This window comes from Eumetopias jubatus, unplaced genomic scaffold, assembly GCF_037043125.1.
Source record: "Eumetopias jubatus isolate StellerSeaLion01/CBP00866 unplaced genomic scaffold, mEumJub1_p1.0 scaffold_10, whole genome shotgun sequence".
NCBI lineage: Eukaryota > Metazoa > Chordata > Mammalia > Carnivora > Otariidae > Eumetopias > Eumetopias jubatus.
In genome coordinates, this window is record NW_028274816.1 from 117,783,056 (window position 1) to 117,804,097 (window position 21,042).

The following is a 21,042-nucleotide window of genomic DNA, read 5'->3' on the forward strand; positions in this document are numbered from 1 at the left end:
TCCTCGGGAAGCCTGCTTCTCCCTCTCCCACTCCCCCTGCTTGTGTTCTCTCTCTCACTGTGTCTCTTTCTGTCAAATAAATAAATAAAATCTTAAAAAAACAAAACAACAAAAAAACTCTTAGAAAGGAATTTGGCATAGGAGCAACAGAAATCTATTAATTAGTACTCAGAAAAGTTAGTACATGCTAGGGTGCCGAAAACATGGAAATACGGTCAAATCTTTAAGCAAAAAAAAGTAATAATCAAAACACAACAGAAGGGCACTGGGTGGCTCATTCGGTTAAATGTCTGCCTTCAGCTCAGGTCATGATCCCGGGGTCCTGGGATCAAGTCCCACATCAGGCTCCCTGCTCAACAGAGAGTGTGCTTCCCCCTCGCCCTCTGCCCTTCCCCCCTGCTCGTGTATGCTCGCACTCGCACACGCTCGCTCTCTCTCTCTCTCTCATAAATTAAAAAAAAAAAACCACACACAATAGAGATGGTCTCTCAGCAGGCGCCTGGCATGACTGAAATGGTAAACTGACCCTTCATTTAATCATAATCTGCCTGAGTTTAAAAAAAAAAAAAAAATCAATGAAAAAAAAATGTTCCCCTGGAAGGCTAGAAAAGTTGGCGGGAAGAGCAGCAGAGAGAATTTTCAAGAAACAGTATTAGCCTAACTGATATTAAGTCCTTCTGACAAGATACATGCAAAAGACGAAGTTGATTCCCAAGACTCTGAAAGACAGATGACACTAAAATAATCTAATTAGTCTTCTCATTTAGAGCCCCTATGCATCCAGAAATCCTTTGATTATAATCTGAAATTTCATTCATCTACAGCAGGCCAGCTGATAAATAATATATGGTTTCCTTGTCAGTTACTTTTCTCATGATTAATGAGTACTAAGACATCCTGATGTATACATGAGTGAGTCCTTTATTAGTTTATTATGTTGACCTTGAGTAGCATGACTCTATCCTCCTAAACTTGATGAACACTGAAATGAAACTGGCTTCAAATGCGGAAAGCTGAAGACAGGACAAATAATGGTGACCACTCTCAAAGGAATGTCACTATAAAATGCCATACCCCTCAGCAGCTGCTAGCCAGTTAACCCCCAACTATGGCTTTGCTATCTCTGCTTCAACTTCAAAAGAATGAAAATACTAGAAAAAAGAGAGAGAGATAACAAATGGAAAAAAATCCTAAGAGAAGCAAAATAAAGGCATAAGCCTTATAAATGAGAAACAGCCACTCTTACTCTGAGCCAAAAAAAACATGAATATGGCAGAACAGCCTCAACCTTCTTTCTGAAGTAGAAAAAAAACTTATCTAACAAAGGCAGGCCAGGAGATTTGAGCAGCTCTGTCTCATGAAACTCTGCAATGATGGAAATGTTCACTCTGCCCTGTGTGGCTACTGAGCACTCTAACTGTGGCTAGTGCTACTGAGGAAGTGAATTTTTTATTTTCATTGTAATTAAATTATATTTAAATTTAAACAGCCATATGTGGCTAGTGGCAACTCTATTAGATAGAGAGGAGGAATGAAGCAAGTACAGAATGGTCACTAAAGGTTGTCAATAATAACACAGAAGAGAAATTCGAGAGTTGTTTGTTTACTATCCCTTTTGAGAACCCACTTAGTTTAATTCACAATCCTTAAAGCAACATTGTTCTAGGTCACAGCAAGCTAGAATACCAAAGGCAGTCATTTTGTTATTTTATGCTTTCTCCAATGCTGCTCCTCAAAAAACAAACATAAGGAGAGACACAATTGTTCTGCCTTCATACCACCTTAAGTCCTATTGTTCTTTCCTAAACCTACTCCCTAATATGTAAGGCTTAATACTTAGCTAATTACAGTAGCTACCCAAATTGTTTCCATTAAAACTCTTAAGTAGGTGCTCTCTTGATATTTAATAGTCAAAGATATTATTGTCTCTATGCTTCTGAGGAACAAAAAAACAAATAATAGAACTGGTTAAAACAAAGTTTTAAATCCAGTATCAAAAAACCAAAGCAATATTATAAAAGATGCTGCTTTTATTGCACTCCCTGCTGTTGTCCTGTATGATTAAAAGGCATACACAAAGGAACAGCCTGATATGCAGAGAGCTGACTGAGCAGCAACAGAAGGCTGGAAAAACAGAGCACTGGCCAGTTGCCTAGGGTGAGACACAGGGAAAGGAGGAGATAACTTATAATAAAACAGCTCAATTTGTGCAAAAAGACACCTGCTCCCAAATGGCAAAGAGCATCTGTCCAACCATCCAGATGGTATTTTAAGTGATAAGACAAAAAAAATTAACTCTCAAAAAAGTTATTAAAAATCAAAGAATATAAATTTAATAATTCATATAGAAAAATAAAGAATAGTCAAGCAAATATTTTTTAAAAGATTAATGAAAAGGGATCAGGACTACCAATATTAAAAATTATAATGAAGCCACAATTTCTTTTTAAAAAAATATGCTACTGGTACATGAACATACAGTATAAAAAATAGAAAACCCAGAAAAAGACCCAAATATATACAGGAATTTAGTTTATAATTGCAAAGCCCACTTTGCATGACTATGAGCAGTGGTCTCAGATACAGACTGACCTTCACACTCATAGGATCAAACAGATGACAGCATGAAACCAGGCTCATTTAACTTTGTAGGATACAGAACAGGGAACAGTATGCCTGCATGGCAGCTTCAGTTATGTTGTCTCCAGCAATCATTCTTAAGAGAAATCCAAGAGCCATTTTCTAAACCCCATAAACAAGCTTCATGTGCCACAGGTAAACTTCATATACCCCAAAAATCAGTGTCTTACAATATTCCGTGACTTACCGGTCCCTGCACAAGTCAAACTGCATGTATATAGGGCAGCTAATAAGGTCTGTATAGTCCACTCAAAATCTTCTCTATCCAGATACAGTTCCAATTTAAGGATCATTCTACCATAAGCAATGGTACCTTATAACAGAACTGACATTCCATCTTAACCAGAAAAACAGTGCTAGACGAGGGTAAACTCAAGGAGATCTTCCCACTAAAGAGGGGTTTTATGCCTGGTTACCCTTCTAATCAGTAAGAAAAAGATACATAATTGTTCTGGTGGCTATTTTTTTTTTAAGATTTTATTTATTTATTTAATTGACAGAGAGAGACAGCGAGAGAGGGAACACAAGCAGGGGGAGGGTCAGAGGGAGAAAGCAGGCTTCCCGCTGAGCAGGGAGCCCAATGCAGGGCTCGATCCCAGGACCCTGAGATCATGACCCGAGCTGAAGGCAGTCGCTTAACCAACTGAGCCACCCAGGCACCCCTGTTCTGGTAGCTATTAATGGCCATTGAGAAAAAAATATTAACTTGTATCCCTACTACACAGCTCAGATTTAAAAATTCCAAAGAGACTGAAGGTTAAAATGTACAAGATGAAACCATCTAAGTACTAGAAAAGTGGTTCTCAAAATATGGTTCAGAGGCCCCTGGGAGCCCCCCAGATCTTTACAGGGGGTCTGCTAGGTCAAAATTATTTTCATAAGACTATGTGTATACAATGGAGTTTTTAAAAGGCTACAAGATTTGATATGACATTATATAATAAAATGTGTCAATATCTGGATCTGTGTAACTCAGCAAACCAGTATTTCACAAGTGACCAATGGCTATGTTACAAAATCACACATGGGGACTATATACTACATGTTTCCAACTATATGATCTTCTGGAAAAAGCAAAACTATAGCGACAAAAAGAGACCAGTGGTTCCCATAAGTAAGGAAGGAGGAAGGGATAAACAGGCAGAGCACACAGGATTTTTAGGACAGTGAAACTATTCTTATGATACTATAATGGTAGATACATGTCATTATATACCTGTCAAAACCCTAGAACATCCTTAATGTAAACTATGGGCTTTGGGTGATAATGATATGTCAATTTAGGGTCACCAATTGTAATAAACATACCACTCTGGTGTAAGTTGTTGATAGTGGGAGCTGTGCATATAAGAGGAGGCAGAGAATACACAGTAACTCTCTGTACTTTCCATTTACTTTTGCCGTGAACCTAAAACTGCTCTAAAAAATAAAGTCCATTAATAAAAAAAATCATTTAACCAATGGCTCTTAACTGATACACCTATGGATCTGGAATGTAAGCACATAAAAAGGTCATTGATATAATTTCAGACACCACACTATTATTAACCTTTAAGAAACTACCTCTTTGAGTTTTAGAACAGTATCAAAGAAGAATATCCTCATACATGAAAAAGCTATTTAAATACTCCTCCCTGGGCGCTTGGGTGGCTCAAATGGTTGAATGTCTGTCTTGGGCTCAAGTTATGATCCTGGGGTCCTGGGATCGAGTCCGACATCGGGCTCCCGGGGAGCCTCCTTCTCTCTCTGCCTCTCTCTCTCTCTCATGAATAAATAAATAAATAAAAATATTAAAAAAATACTCCTCCCTTTTCCAGTTATATATCTATGAAAGACCAGTTTTACTTCCGATACTGCAACCAAAAAAACATAACAGATTGAAGGCAGAAGCAGATATGAGAATCTAGATGTCACCTATTAAGCCAGACATTAAGGAGACTTTATAAATGTAAAACAATGCCAAGTCTCTCTCTAAATATGTGTTTTGGGAAATAGCTATTTTTTCATTTAAAAAAATGTTCTTTATGTTAACACAATGGGTTTTTAAGATTTTTATTTATTTATTCCTGAGACAGAAAGAAAGAGAGAGGGAGAGGGAGAAGCAAGCTCTCTGCAGAGCAGGGAGTCCGATGCAGGACTCGATCCCAGGACCCTGGGACCATGACCTGAGCCAAAGGCAGACGCTTAACTGACTGAGCCACCTAGGTGCCCAACACAATGGGTTTAGTATTGTTATTTTTTCAGGGGCCCCCTGGGTGGCTCGGTCATTTGAGCATCTGACTCTTGATTTCAGCTCAGGTCATAATCTTATTAGGGTTCTGGGATCCAGCCCAGGAGTCTGCTTGTCTCCCTTTCCCTCTGCCCATCCCTTCACTCATGCACTCCCACTCACGCTCTTTCTCTCTCAGATAAATAAATCTTTAAAAAAATATTGTTATTTTTCAATGAACAAATATTTGAAAATGCTTCTATTTTTAGTTTCTAAAGTCATTACATATAGCCCATACAAACAAAAAACTCTGAGGTCCTCAATTATCAAGAGTATAAAGGGCTGCTAAACCCAAAAATGGTCATAACTGCTGTACTAGAATATAGAATACTTTTTAATAACCTCAGAATGAGAGAACTATATGTACAGCCCAAAAAAATGAAAGTCGTAAGAGAAGAGACTAAACTAAATTAAAACAAACTTCCATGTGGAAAAGAAATTCCAGGGCCATAACTGAAAGTCAAATTGTGAAAACAACACCTGAAACACATCACATACATCAGACTAATTTCTCTAATTGTATAAGCAGCTCTTATACATTAATTAAAAAAAGGCTAACAATCTTCCCCCTAAAATGAACAGAGTATAAACAGAAATACACAGAAAAGGAAAGATAAATAGCTATTAAACAAACAAAAAGATATTCAACCTTTCTTGTAAGACAAATTAAAATTAAAATATCACCAAGTTTCCCCCTTTTTTAACCTAAAAGTCAATATGATCAAAAAGTTCTAGAAGTATGCTGTCAAGGGCATCCACATACACAGATGACATTAATATAACTGGTACAACCTCCATGGAGACTAATAGTTATCAATATTCAAAACATACTCCTCTTTGGCCCAGCAATTCCTTCTAGGAAATGATCCCACAAATATATATGTACAAAAAGATACATGTACAGGATTTTTCATTTTACAGTAGTGTTTGTAATAAAAAAAATTAGAAATACTCTTCAACAGGAGAGTACTTAAATAAATGATAGTACATCCATATATGGCACAGCTTCATATCTGATCATGTATGAATCTCTATCAAAGGATACAAAGTAATACTGGTTTCTTGAGGGGGAGAGGAACTGGGTGGCCTGTGGGCCAAAAGCAGTTGAGAGACCTTCTAAAGTATATCATTTTATGCTACCTAAAATTTAACCAAATGAATGCTACCATTAAAAAAAATGTGTGTGCATGTGTGTGTAAATCATCATACAGAAAATCTAATTAACATCTGGTGTTTTTCTATACTACTCCTATTTCTCTGCATAGTTGAAAATCACGCTACAAATATAATTTTGTGACCAATAAGCATTAACCTATATTATTAAAAATTCCCCACAGATGTGGGAGTTCATTATACTACTCTTTCTACCTTTACCTATGTTGGAAAATTTTCGTAACACCGTGATTTTAAAAAATCTATCTATAAACATTATTTTTAATGGCTATATCATATTCAGTGTTATAAATATGTATTATATATACTTAACCATTCTTCAGCTGTTGGGCCTTCAAGTTATTTCCAGCCTTTAACAGTCTTTAAACATTGTTGCCACCAATAACTGTTCAGATATTCTGGTCCACATTTCAGATTTCTTTAGAGTACATTCCTGAAATTACTGAGTCTATAAACATTTGAAGCTAGTGGGTATGAATTATAGTCTATATAGGTCATACCAATTTATAATCCTACCAACAGGATTCCCATTTCAACAAAAATATTGAGAAGTATCTTTTTTTTTAACTTTGCTAACCTAACAAGAGGAAATAGTTTCATTTTAATAATTTTTTTCAAATGTTTTCTACTCTTCTGCATTTTTGTTGTTGTTCAAAAGTCCTCTATTCACCTACTGGGGGTGGTTTCTTAGTGTTTTCTTACTGATTTTAGCTTATAGTTTAAGACGTAAATTCTTTCCCCCAGTTAGTTCATTAATATTCTTAAAAAGTCTATTTTGATTTAACAGAAGGAAAATAAAGGAGGCAAGTAATAATATCAATGGAAAGGCTTTAGTTAGAATAATTATTTAGAAAATACTGGATTCTGGGGTGCCTGGGTGGCTCAGTTGGTTAAGCAACTGCCTTCGGCTCAGGTCATGATCCTGGAGTCCCGGGATCGAGTCCCACATCGGGCTCCCTGCTCAGCAGGGAGTCTGTTTCTCCCTCTGACCCTCTTCCCTCTCGTGCTATCTCTCATTCTCTCTCTCTCAAATAAATAAATAAAATCTTTAAAAAAAAAAAAAGAAAATACTGGATTCTATTTAACTTGCCTTATACCTTCAATTTTTAAAAACTTAATATTGGGATAAGTTTTACATTTTCTCGTGTTATTCATTCCTCTGATTTTTAGAGTAATCTTACATTTTAGTTTGCATCATAAAATATTATGCTGAATCCACTTTAGTTCATAGTTTACAAATTATACATTGAGACAAGAACTTGAAACAGACAAAAGAAAATAGTAAGAAAGGTTTGCAGCATATCTGAGGTACAAATCAAAGAAAAAAAGCTGAAAGTTAATTGTAACAAAATTCTACTCCCAAAGCCAGATTCAAATTCTTCTACTCTGCAACCCTAAGGGCTGCTCTGTCCAGATTCTGAAAGTCATACTGCAGTACTTATGTAAAAGGTGATCAATAAATCCTTGGTATGTATTATTTGACTCCCATTAAAATATTATTTCCCTCTGGAGCCATTATCAGAAATGAAACAGTCAACTCAAAATAATGAGGTAAATATGAATGCAGATGGGTACTTTAACAGGCAAACTAAAAACCTGCAATACTGAGAAAGTAACTTCACTAAAAGGGAGTAATAGGTCAATCTGGTTAGTAAAGCAGAAAAGAACTAAATAGAACCAAGAGACGAAAGACAAAAAAAACAGCACAATGATTACCTCCCACCAAGTCCTTCGATTCGTTCTCTTTCCTTGGGAAGTTCTGGCTTATGGTCCTGTGTCACCTCCACAGCTCTGACAAAATCATCCTTCGGGTCATCCTGAATTCCAAGAACCACCCCTGAGTCACCCACGTGAGCTACATACATCTTCATGCCCCGTATGATGACCACACTGGCAGTTGTCCCTGACGTGCTGGGAAGACCTGTCATAGTCTTTGGCCATTCTGCTGTAATAAGAAATAAAATATTTTACTCTTCCAGATTTAAACATTAATATGGTATCAGAATAAAAATGGCAACGTGTGCTGAATTAGCATTGTTAAAACTTGAGTTAGCATAGGATAAAATTTAAGAACATTGTTAAAGCTATTCAAAAAGAACTGTGTTAATTTCTTCATCAATATATTAAAAAATTAATTTTATAAATAATATAATTTTATTACAACCATCAAACCAATCCCAGGAGAAAAATATTACAGGACAGATTTACTAGTTCCACATGTCTTAGTCCTAACTACATTTAGTGGCAGGTATGTGTTCAGAGTTTTTTTTCTATAGCCTGTAGCTTAGCATCTATTTATTAATCTCTCTTTTAAAAGATTTTCAGAAAAAGCTACTTTTCGAAATAGTTCTTTTGAATATTTAAAATCTAATAAATAACATTTTTATTCAGCACTTACTGTGTACCAGGTTCTGTGCTAAGAGCTTTACATGTATTATCTCAAATAATACTTGCAACAAACCTATAAGATAGGTAAAATTATTCCCGTTATTTTCATTTTACAGATAAGGAATCAATAGTTTGAATAGTTAAGAAAGTTGTTTAAGATAACTCAAATATTAAGTGGCAGAGACCCAATATATTTAACTCCAAAACCTTATATTGACTAATTACATTCGTCATTTAAATATTCTGAAATATTCTGTAATATTAAACAAACTACAATTTACAGTTCAAGATAGCCAACTGAATCCAAACACTGACACAGTCTCTTCACCAAAATCCCACTGAAAGGACAAAATATAAATATTAGAAAAAGTCCACAGCAATCATGAAACACAGAGGAAGGTCATACACAAATCTGAGGAATCCCTGGAATCTTAAAGAAATGGAATTAAGGGAAAAATCAGAATACAAAACTTGTAGTCCAGTATAAGTGAAAAGCACAGTCATAAAGGCAATACATCAGTTTTCCCTGTTAACAGAGTCCCTGAAAAGCTCAAACTCAGAGACAGTGGCAAAGGCTGAGACAGGAATGGATGGTAGAAGCTTGACAGATTTATTTATAACTGCAGGAGCTAGGTCAGTGCCTAAACTCTCCGCACAGTAAAAAGCAAAACATTCTGGTTCCTAAGTGACATTTTAGTTCCTATAATACCTCTCTTCAGGAAAGTGATGTATCTGTTGATAGAGACAACAGGGTCTCAACAGGGATGAGGTGGAAGAAATAGGGCCTAAAAACCTGGATGGGGTGCCACACAACTTTCATAGCCACAAGGCATCTCTAGCATATTCAGACTAATTAGAGTTCTTTTCTTTATTACATATGCCGAAAAGATATTTCTTGAAACCTACAGCGCATCTCATCTCATCCTGCAGATGGAATCCACCCTACAGAATGCCCTGTCACTCACAACAGAGTGACATATATATATATACTGCTTGCAGTATATGAAATAATGACCCTCACAATTGCTGAGGGAAACAGAATGGTTACCAATATTGATGAACCCAGAAATTCATATACATACACATGTAAAAACCACCTGCACAGTACCAGACACATTGTAAGTGCTCAATAAATTTTAGTTTTGTTGTTATGACCTTTATTTAAGAAAAGCAAATAGCCAGGGCGCCTGGGTAGCTCAGTCGTTAACCGGCTGCCTTCAGCTCAGGTCATGATCCCAGGGTCCTGGGATCAAGCCCCACATCGGGCTCCCTGCTCAGAGGGAAGCCTGCTTCTCCCTCTCCCACTCCCCCTGCTTGTGTTCCTGCTCTTGCTGTCGCTGTCTCTGTCTCTGTCAAATAAATAAATAAATTCTTTAAAAAAAAAAAAGAAAAGAGAAGAAAACAGCCTAAGAGGCATCAAGAGTATACAAGAAGAAAATGGCCCCCAAGAAAACATCTGTGGAAGAATCAAAAGCATCTGTAGACTGGCAATGATAAGGTTCAGTAAGGTTACTGAATATAAAAATTGTTATATTAAAAAAAAAATGCTATTTCCCTAAGCCAGCAACAAAAAAATTACAAAATGTACCTTTTAAAAAAAGATATCATTCACAACAGCAGCAAAAGGTATATTATATCTGGGAATAATGCAACAAATCTCTAACAAGACTTTTATGGAAAAGTTGTAAACTAGTGGACCAAAAGAACAGAATAGTGAGCAGAGAAACAGACCCATGCATTTTTATTTATTTATTTTTAAAGATTTTATTTATTTGAGAGAGAGAATGAGAGAGAGAGAGAGCACATCAGAGGGGATAGGGTCAGAGGGAGAAGCAGACTCCCCGCCGAGCAGGGAGCCCGATGCGGGACTCGATCCTGGGACTCCAGGATCATGACCTGAGCCGAAGGCAGTCGCTCACCAACTGAGCCACCCAAGCGCCCGAGACCCACGCATTTTTAAACACTTGATACATGAATAGTGGAGAAAAGATTAACTTCCTTTTGATTGACTGAGCCTGGGTGGCTCAGTCGGTTAAGTGTCTGCCTTCTGCTCAGGTCATGATCCCAGGGTCCTGGGACTGAGCCCTGGGGTCGGGCTCCTTGCTCAGTGGGAAGTCTGCTTCTCCCTCTCCTTCTGCCCCTCCCCTCCCGCTCATTCCCACACCAAAAAATAAAATCTCAAAAAAAAAAAAATTGACTTTCAGTACATGGAATTGGGACAAGATTAAACAAAACAAAACAATAAAACCCCAACTCTTTGGGTCCCTGATGCCAAGCACAAAAAAAAAATCAATTTCAGACATTAAATGACCCAATATGAAAAGCAAAGCTAAAATGGTTAGAAAATATACAGGAAGGTACATTCATGACCTCAGGATAGGAAGGGATTTCCTAGGGCGCCTGGGTGGCTCAGTTGGTTAAGCGACTGCCTTCGGCTCAGGTCATGATCCTGGAGAACCCGGATCGAGTCCCACATCGGGCTCCTTGCTCAGCGGGGAGTCTGCTTCTCCCTCTGACCCTCTTCCCTCTCGTGCTCTCTATCTCTCATTCTCTCTCTCTCAAATAAATAAAATCTTTAAAAAAAAAAAAAAAAAGGAAGGGATTTCCTAAAGACAAAGGATGAGCTAAAGAAAATGATTAACACCCTTTCCCCTTCTCATCCCTATGCTGGCAATAGGAGATGCACTAGAAAATCTGAGTCTTAGAGTCAATGAATAAAAGGATGAGTTCATCATCTTCATAGCTCTTTTTAAAAAGGATGCTTACAATTTAAAGGGTGTTTTAATGAAAAGACAAGGGTACAGGGTGAGAGGCTGTTTCACATTTTAGTCTATTAGTCTTTGGCAGAGCCCAATCAAGGCCAAATTCACCTAGGATGCCCAATGGCTGTGGAGGAATTGACTTTTCAGCTATATATACATATATCTAAAGCAATAGCAGACTAGAACTGAATTCTTGTCTACACTGTAAAATAACAATTGTGCAATTACAGGAATTCTGGTGATGATATTAAAGTGAAATAACCAAAATACAAATAGAAGACCCCATCTTAACAACTGATGTGAGAAGAAATTTTAATGAGAGAACCTCTAACTTTTTTCTGGAAATGTTTTCCTACCAAATAAGGGCTTTTCCCCCTATCATTTAAGGAGCCAGATGAATTAGAAGCCGTAGAAAGAGGGAGCTATAGAATTTGATCTTCCAAGTACCCCATGTACCTTTATTGAACTTAATCATAATACTGTCAAATTTCCACGATCTCACTAAAGGATTTCTATCGCTGTCAGTTACAACCCCAAATGTATTTTTATTCTTTCTACTGGGTTGTCTGTTTTCTTTATAAATGCAGTACAATAAACAAATTATTTAATAACCAAAAAAATAAAAAAGAAAGAAAATGATTATGAAGCTATACTACCATTAAAATTAAAAATTTCTGTTCATCAGAAGATACCATTACTAGAGTTGAAAAGACAACTCGCCGAATGTAATTTGTAATAACACACCACAGAAATGGTATCCAGAATATAAAAATGCTCCTACAAAACAAATCAACAAGACAAACTATGCAACAGAAAAATGGACAAAAGGCTCAAACAGGCCTTTTGCAAAAGAGGAAATCCAAACAGACAAAAAACATGCAAAGGTGTTCAGCTTCTTTAATAAACAGGGAAATACAAATTAAAAACCACAATGAGATACCACTATATAATTATCAGACTGCATAAATTAAAGTCTGACAATAGAAACTGTCATTAAGAATGTGGAACATGTTCTATTAACTACTTGTAAAAGTATAAACTGATATAACCACTTCAGAAAACATCTAGGCATTATCAAAAAATGAAGATATGTATATACTTTGACCATTCACTATCCCTAGATATATACCATGAATTAATGTACATGTACACACAATATATATGAATGTTCAGAGCTACACTGCTTATACGGGCTCAGGTCATGATCTCAGGGTCCTGAGATCCAGCCCCACACCCGGCCCCACACTGGGTTTGGAGCCTGCCTAAGATTCTCTCTCTTAAGATTCTGTCTCCCTGGGCGCCTGGGTGGCTCAGTTGGTTAAGCGACTGCCTTCGGCTCAGGTCATGATCCTGGAGTCCCGGGATCGAGTCCCACATCGGGCTCCCTGCTCAGCAGGGAGTCTGCTTCTCCCTCTGATCCTCCCCCCTCTCATGCGCGCTCTCTCTCTCTCTCATTCTCTCTCTCAAATAAATAAAATCTTAAAAAAAAAAAGATTCTGTCTCCCTCTTCAATCTCTTAAGATTCTCTCTCTCCATCTCCCCCACCCCACAGGCTCTCAATCAATCAATCAAATCTCTCAAAAGAAAAGAAGTAAACCCCAACAGAACTATCACCACAAAAGTCAGGATGACGGTTACCCCTTGAGAGAAGATAAAAATATGAGATGAGAAAAGACATATGGGAGCTTCTGTAGTACAGGCAATGTTCTCTTTCTTAACCAGATGGTGTTCATTTTACAACTCTTCATTGAAGTGTACATTTATGTTTTATGGCCTTTTCTATATGTATGCTATATTTCACAATTTGTTTAAAGTTAAAAAAAAAAAAAAAGCAGCAGCAGCAGCAGCAGCAAGAAGGCATCAATTTTACAAGCACAGATCACAGCATACAGCTCCCCAGCCCATCTAGCTTCCCAGTTTGGTTACAGATATTATTCCTAGAAGCTTAGCCTAGAGTATGTTGAATGTTTCTTTAGGCTTTTCAGTTATTTTGTGGGTTAATTATAGATCTTGCTAAAACCTTTTCTTTTCAAACTAGCTTATTGCTTTTTTGCAGCTAAGCACCTAAAAAAATAAAAATCTATTATCATAATAAGTATTAACGAGGTGAACTCCCAGAAAAAAAGGTTCTTAGGCACATTCAGAAAACAAAATTTACCTAAGATCTACCAGTAGGTTGCAAAAAGCACATAAAACAAGATGGAAAAGAAGAAAAAGAGCTTTAAAAAAAAAAATGATATTCAAAGATACAATATTAATATTTAAATCACATTTTTTGGTCAAAAGCCCTAATATGTGCAAAGAGATATTCTGCAATGATCTAAAAATACCCCACAATCCGTGCTTTCTTCATTTGAAAAGTCACCTTTTATCATACGCTACATTTTGCCTCAGATCTATTTCTAGACTCATTCTACTAATCTATTTATGGTTCTTTTCAATAATTGGGAGTTTAAGTATCCCCCAATTATTCTTCTTTCTCAATACTCAAGAATTTTTCCAAATAAACTTTAGAAGCAACTTGGAAATTAAACAAAAACAAAAACAAACCCTGGGGCGCCTGGGCAGCGCAGTCGTTTAATTGCCTGACTCTTGGTTTCGGCTCAGGTTGTGATCCCAGGGTCGTGAGTGAGATCGAGTCCCACATCTGACTCCGTCCTCATCGTGGAGTCTGCTTGAGATTCTCTCTCCCTCTCCCTCTGCCCCCCCCACTCAAGTTCTTTCTCTTCCTCTCAAATAAATCTTTAAAAAAAACAAACCCTGTTGAGGTTCTGATTAAAACTGCAATACATTTATATATTAAGGAATCAAGATCTTTATAATTTGTCTTTTTTCTACTTTACATTTTAATCTTTTAATTTTTAAAAAATGACATAAACAAATGTCTTAAAACTAGGAGCATATCGGGCGCCTGAGTGGCTCAGTCAGTTAAACCTCCGCCTTCCACTCAGGTCATGATCTTGGGGTCCTGGGATGGAGTCCCCCGTCAGACTCCCTGCTCAGCGGTGAGCCTGCTTCTCCCTCTCCCACTCCCCAGCCTGTGCTTGCTCTGTCAAATAAATGAAATCCTAAAACAAAACAAAACTAGGAGTATATTAGAAAGACAGTATTAGTACATGATTTGTAACTTACAGAAAGTATTTTGAAGCAAGAAAATATGTATGAGCCATTAAAACAAAGACTAATAAATTTTAAAACAAAAGTATGAAACTTCTAGGGGCACCTAGGTGGCTCAGTCAGTTAAGCATCTGCCTTCGGCTCGGGTCATGATCCCAGGGTCCTAGGATTGAGTCCCTCATCAGGCTCCCTGCTCAGCAGGAGTGGGGAAGTGGGTCTGCTTCTCCTTCTCTTTCTGCCTACGTGTGTGCACTCTCTCTGTCAAATAAATAAAGTCTTTCAAAAAAAAATTATGAAACTTCTGAATAAAATAAAATTATTATAGGGGCGCCTGGGTGGCTCAGTTGGTTGGGCGACTGCCTTCGGCTCAGGTCATGATCCTGGAGTCCCGGGATCGAGTCCCACATCGGGCTCCCTGCTCAGCAGGGAGTCTGCTGCTCTCTCTGACCCTCTTCCCTCTCGTGCTCTCTATCTCTCATTCTCTCTCTCTCAAATAAATAAATAAAATCTTTAAAAATAAAATAAAAAATAAATAAAATAAAATTATTATAAATAAGTACAGAATGTATGTTTTTTTTTTAAAGATTTTATTTATTTATTTGACAGAGAGAGACACAGTGAGAGAAGGAACACAAGCAGGGAGAGTGGCAGAGGGAGAAGCAGGCTTCCCGCCGAGCAAGGAGCCTGATGTGGGGCTCGATCCCAGGACCCTGGGATCATGACCTGAGCCGAAGGCAGACGCTCAACGACTGAGCCACCCTGGCGCCCCAGAATGTATGTTTTTTGTAATAAATTTAAAACTTGAGGAATTTATGTACTTACCATGTACCAAATAATATGTACCAAATTATTTAACTCTCAGGAGGGAAGTACTATCATCATCTCTATTTTAGAGATGAGTATGCTCCAGATCAAAGAAGTTTTACCCAAGGTCATACAGATAGTAAGTGGAAAATCTGGGATTCAAACCCAGGCAATATAACATACTCCTAAATCACTATGCTGAGAGTTGTTACAGAATTCTAATGCCAAAGTAGTATGGAGATGTAAAGCTTTCAGGAAAGCAATTTGAAAACAAATACCCACAACCATCAAAAGATGGACATTCTTTAAACAAATAATTCAGCTTTGAGAATTTTTTTCCCCTGAGGGAATAATCCAAATGAAGCATAAAGCTATGTGGCTTTCACTTGAGCCCTTATTTATAGTACTAAATATAGTGTGCACCTGTCCAGCCCCCCATCCCTCCCCCTAGTATTAGCATCCCAGTTTTGTTCTGGAGTACACAACCTCCCCTGCATGCAGTCTTTCCCTAATGTAACTGAAAAACTTGCTTGCTCCTAGCCTAGAGGGCAAATTACCTAAACCAGATCAGACTCTTTCAGATATTTGCATCTTAGAAAGGCATAATGCCAGAAAACTGTGGAGCTGATCCATCCCAGAGACTAAAACCTTTCAGTGAGTGTCCACTAATTCCTATCACCTAGAGCCCCAGAGGTACCCTAACCAGGTTCTGTCCACTCTGAGACCTGGTTTAGTCCTCCAATTAATTCTATGACCTACCCAATGTCCCGCCAATAAATTCCCATGTTCTTTTCCTTCCTAATGTAGACCAAGTTAGTGTTACTTTCAAATAACTAATACATAACTTGTATCACAAATAGCTTGCAGGCCACTAACCCTCAGAAAAATGTCAATTAGTTATGGAACCAGTAAGGGATAGAAGGCATCAGGGCTCTCGTTCATATTCCAGATGGTAACAAACAGCCCATGAGTATACAGTGGTAAGATAAGACTACGAGCTAAGAACTGTGGTTATAAAACTTTTCTGGGTCAGCTAATGCAAACCTAGACTCAAACCTGGCCAAAGAGGCCATATGACTCTGAAAAACAAATTTGTTATGACTGACTGATATGATTTGGGATGATGGATTATGGATTAAACTGTGTCCCTTCAGAAAAGATATTCATAATAAAAAAATTAAAAAATTATTTTAAAAAGGAATTAACCCCCCAAAAAACAGTAAGAAAAAAGATATTCAAAATCCTAACACCCAGTACCTCAGAATGGGACCTTATTTGGAAACAGGGTCTTTATGGAGGTAATCAAGTTAAAATAAGGTCATTAGGATGGGCCCTGACCCAATATGACTGGTGTTCTTATAAAAAGGGAAAATGTTAACACAAAGACAAACACACAGAAGGAAAATGACGTAAAGACACACAGGAAGATGATGACCATTGGACTAGAGTAATGACACATCAACAAGTCAGGGAATGCCAGGGACTGCCAGTAACACCAGAAGCTAGAAGAGGCAAGGTACAGTCTCCCTCAGAGCTTTCAGAGTTGAGTACAGAGAGAGCATGGTCCTGCCAACACCTAGATTTTGAACTTTAGGCCTCTAAAACTGAGACAATAAATTTCTTTGGTTTTAAGCCACCAATTTTTGGAACTTTGTTACAGCAGCTCTAGAAAACAAACAGTGAAATAGAGGAAATAATTAATCTATTACCTGCATATGAATCCCATATATCCATCCCCAAGAAAGATTCAGATGATTTTCTTCAACTTAATGTTTATGGAAGTAATTAGGTAAACACCAAAATCTTTTATTTTTTTTTAAAGATTTTTTTATTTATTTGAGAGAGAGAGAGTGCACATGAGAGGGGAGAGGGTCAGAGAGAGAAGCAGATTCCCTGCCGAGCAGGGAGCCCGATGCGGGACTCGATCCCGGGACTCCAGGACCATGACCTGAGCCGAAGGCAGTCGCTTAACCAACTGAGCCACCCAGGCACCCAAACACCAAAATCTTTTAAACACATTTTATTGACTCCCCTCTAGGCAAGGAATACTAATGAAAGAGGCTAAAACTAAAACTGGTTCCCTGATCTGTGTGCGGATGGCAGAATCCTGAGGTGACAGATCAGACAGGAGTAGTTAAGAACCCAAAGCAAAGTTGGTAGGGTTACCTTACCTAACTGACAACAGGGTAGAAGAAATAATGGATCTCCAGAACGGTCACTCACACAGCCTTATTCGATTCCAAAAACAAAACAAAACAAGAAACAAAACAAAAACCAAAAAAACCTTCCATGTTTAGTTAAAGGAGTACTGTTAATCTTCTACAAAATCGTATGTGGCCATCTTCACATATAGCTAGCTATACACTGAGGAAAGAGAAATACATCATTGAGTAACTACTCAAGGATGGCTCTAAGATAAATCTGGAGCTAACAGAACAAAACCACAGTCCACTGATCAGAGCTAAGGTTCGTGGAGGTCAAGTACTAAGGAAGACTTTGAGTCCAGTCCACCTGAGACTCAGTGGAATCCCAAACCTATCCCACAGGTAGTTTAGTCCCCAAATAACTGCAGCAATGAACAGTTTCCCCTCATTGCTCTTAATTGATAGGTCAGGAAGTCTACTATAGTAGAAAAGGCCAAGTGTAAGATTTTGGAGCACCCCTCTAATGATACTCTCCTCCAAAATAGTAAACTAAAAGCATTACTTCCTCTCTCAAAGAATCACAAAAATTGGCTGTCACCATTAAAACAAGAGAGAAGGGGCGTAAAGTCTGATTGCTCTTGGAAAATGACAATGGATTATATTCAAATGGTGACCCTAAATGCAGCTGCAGTTTCTGATTTATCCTCTTTAGAGTGAAACAAATAAATATAGTCTTGGCTATCTGGTATGCATGTAGCAGCAGGGCTCTGATGAAACTGCTACCTAAATTCCCGGAGATAGATTTCTGAACTTCTGAGACCTGTTACTTCAGGTTTGCCTTTTCTGTTTTGCAGGAATAATTCAAAGAATTTCTTTTTCTTGAACTGCTAGAGACTAAATGGCCAACAAGATATGCTACAATCCCAAATACAATTACATTATCTAATTCCTATAAACAAGGGCATTCTACATGTCCACAATCAACCATCAATATCAGAAATCTACATCTAATCTGGGGCACCTGGGTGGCTCAGTCTTTAAGCGGCTGCCTTCGGCTCAGGTCATGATCCCAGGGTCCTGGGATCAAGCCACGCACTGGGCTCCCTGCTCAGCAGGAGGCCTGCTTCTCTCTCTCCCACTCCCCCTGCTTGTGTTCCTGCTCTCGCTCTCTCTCTCTCTGTCAAATAAATAAATAAAATCTTGGGCACCTGGGTGGCTCAGTCGTTAAGCGTCTGCCTTCAGCTCAGGTCATGATCCCGGAGTCCTGGGATCAAGTCCCACATCAGGCTCCCTGCTCAGCGGGAAGCCTGCTTCTCCCTCTCCCACTCCCCCGCCTGTGTTCCCTCTCTCGTTGTGTGTCTCTCTGTCAAATAAATAAATAAATAAATAAATAAATAAATAACAAATAAATAAAATCTTAAAAAAAAAGAAATCTACATCTAATCTACAGATCTCATTCAAATTTTTATCAATTATCCTAATAATATGCTTTAAAATGAAAGGATAAAATTCAGGACCACTTTATTATATTTACTCATGTCTCTTTAGTCTTTCAATTTGCAACAATTCCTCTGTTTCCTTGATGCTTTTTAAGAATACTATACCAATCACTTTAAGAATGTCTCTGCATTTGGATCTGTTTCATGTTTCCTGTTTGTATTCAGATTATGCATTTTTGGAAGGAATATCACAGAAGTGTTAAATATGATCTTTTTTATTGCAGGTGGTATACGACTTCAATTTATCCATTAAAAATGATGCCACCTTTGGTCACTTGATTAAGGTGGTATCTACCAGGTTTCTCCACTATAATTTTTTTCCCCTTGTAATTAATAAGTATTTGTGGGAAGATAATCTCAGATAATACAAAAATCCTTGTAGTGGGTTGAATGGTCCCCCCACCCCGATGAAAGACAGGCCCACCCAGAACCTGTGAATGTGACCTTATTCAGGAAAAGGGTCTCTCCAGATGTAATTAGGTTAAAGATCTTAAGAAGAGATCATCCTGGATTAGAGTGGGCCCTAAATCCAAAATCAGGTGTCCTTAAAAGAGAAGGGGAGAAGACACAGAGGAGGTGATATTAAGACAGTGGAGACTAGGTAATACATCTACAAGCCAAGAAATGCCAAGTATTGCTGGCAGCGACCAGAAGCTAGGAGAGAGCATGGAACAGATTCTCCCTCAGAGCCTCCAAAACGGAGGCTAACACCTTGATGTCAGAGTTCTGGCCTCCAGAACCATGAAGAATAAATTTCTGTTGTTTTAAGGTACCCAATAAGAAACTAACATAGTAGGGGCGCCTGGGTAGCTCAGTTGGTTAAAGCGACTGCCTTCAGCTCAGGTCATGATCCCAGGGTCCTGGGAACGAGCCCTGCATCGGGCTCCCTGCTCGGCCAGAAGTCTGCTTCTCCCTCTCCCACACCCCTGCTTATGTTCCCTCTCACGCTGCCTCTCTCTCTCTCTCTGTCAATTAAATAAATAAATAAAATCTTAAAAAAAAAAACTAATATAATTCTGTTCCTCAAATTTTCACCCACTAGTTTTAGCATTCGCTGATGTTTCTTGACTGAATCATTATGATGGTTACTGAATATGATTTTCTAAAATACTATCATTCCTTCTACATTTATTAGTGGCCTTCTACTATAAAGAAAAACTTTACATCAGTTTTATTTGTAACAGCCAAAACTGCAGACAACCCAAAGGCCCATCAACAGGTGAATGGATAAACAAATTGTGGTGCACCTATACAATGGAATACTACTCAGTAATAAAAAGGAATGAACTATTGATATATGCAACATGTGATAACAGATTATCTAATACTGATCAAAAGTAAAAAATGGTTAACAAAAAGAGAAAAAAATCAGTACTTGAAAAATATGGCAAACTCTTACAAACATGTGATGTGTGAGAGGGTGAAGGTCCTTGAAAATAAAAAATGAGAAATACCAAACTAAAATATACAGGTTTAAAATTCTCTTGATTTAAGAGAACCCTTCTTCAAATTTAGTTCTATCTCACTGTCCCTTGTCTTTCCCTCTACCCCTCCCATTTTCTTTCTGTTTCAGTATCTCTAAATTTTAAGGTAACAAAAACTACCTGCCAAACCTATAACCAACAATTTAGGTTAAGACCAGCCCTTCATAATTCTTTTGGTCATATTCTTTAAAGTAAATGCTCTGATCCTCAGTCACACTAAGGTAACAAAACTTCCACTTTAGTTTAGCTATACTGGAATTAAAATTAAAAACATAATTAAAAAAAGAAAAATTTTAAAAATCTTTTTAAACATATTCATCACCTACATTTTATTATTTTGGAATCATTTTAAACCAGCAAAAGTAACACACACATCACACACACACACACACACACACACACACACACACACACACACCCTCTCTCTTGCAATTTCTGAAATACTGATAGTTTAATAATACTGAAAATCAAAACAAAGGGGAAGTAACACTTAGTCCCTCAAAAAAAATTCCCTATTTCATCTTCTCCTACAAACACTGTGGTAGATTTCCCATAATCACATCAGAGATCACATTTATTTCAACAACATACTGTTATCTTTCCAGAGGCTTTCTTGGTAACATAAGTAAAACATGATTCCCAATAACAGGAATTAAAACTGCAATTTGTTCACTACTTTCTCTGAACTAGCAAAAGAAAGAGGCAAAGAGAACATTATTTCAAATGAACAAACCTAAAAAAAGCATAAACTTTAAAACATTA

The 21,042-nt window shown here is 37.7% G+C and overlaps 1 protein-coding gene across 1 annotated transcript in view; it reads right to left on the bottom strand.

Annotated features, from left to right (window-relative positions):
- The window catches only part of PPM1D (protein phosphatase, Mg2+/Mn2+ dependent 1D), a 63,823-nt gene that overhangs the window by 36,619 nt on the left and 6,162 nt on the right, over positions 1–21,042 (bottom strand). Inside the window, exon 2 of the mRNA XM_028109286.2 lies at positions 7,799–8,027. Within this exon, the coding sequence (XP_027965087.1) occupies positions 7,799–8,027 (229 nt within the window). The remainder of the gene's footprint in view (positions 1–7,798; positions 8,028–21,042) is intronic.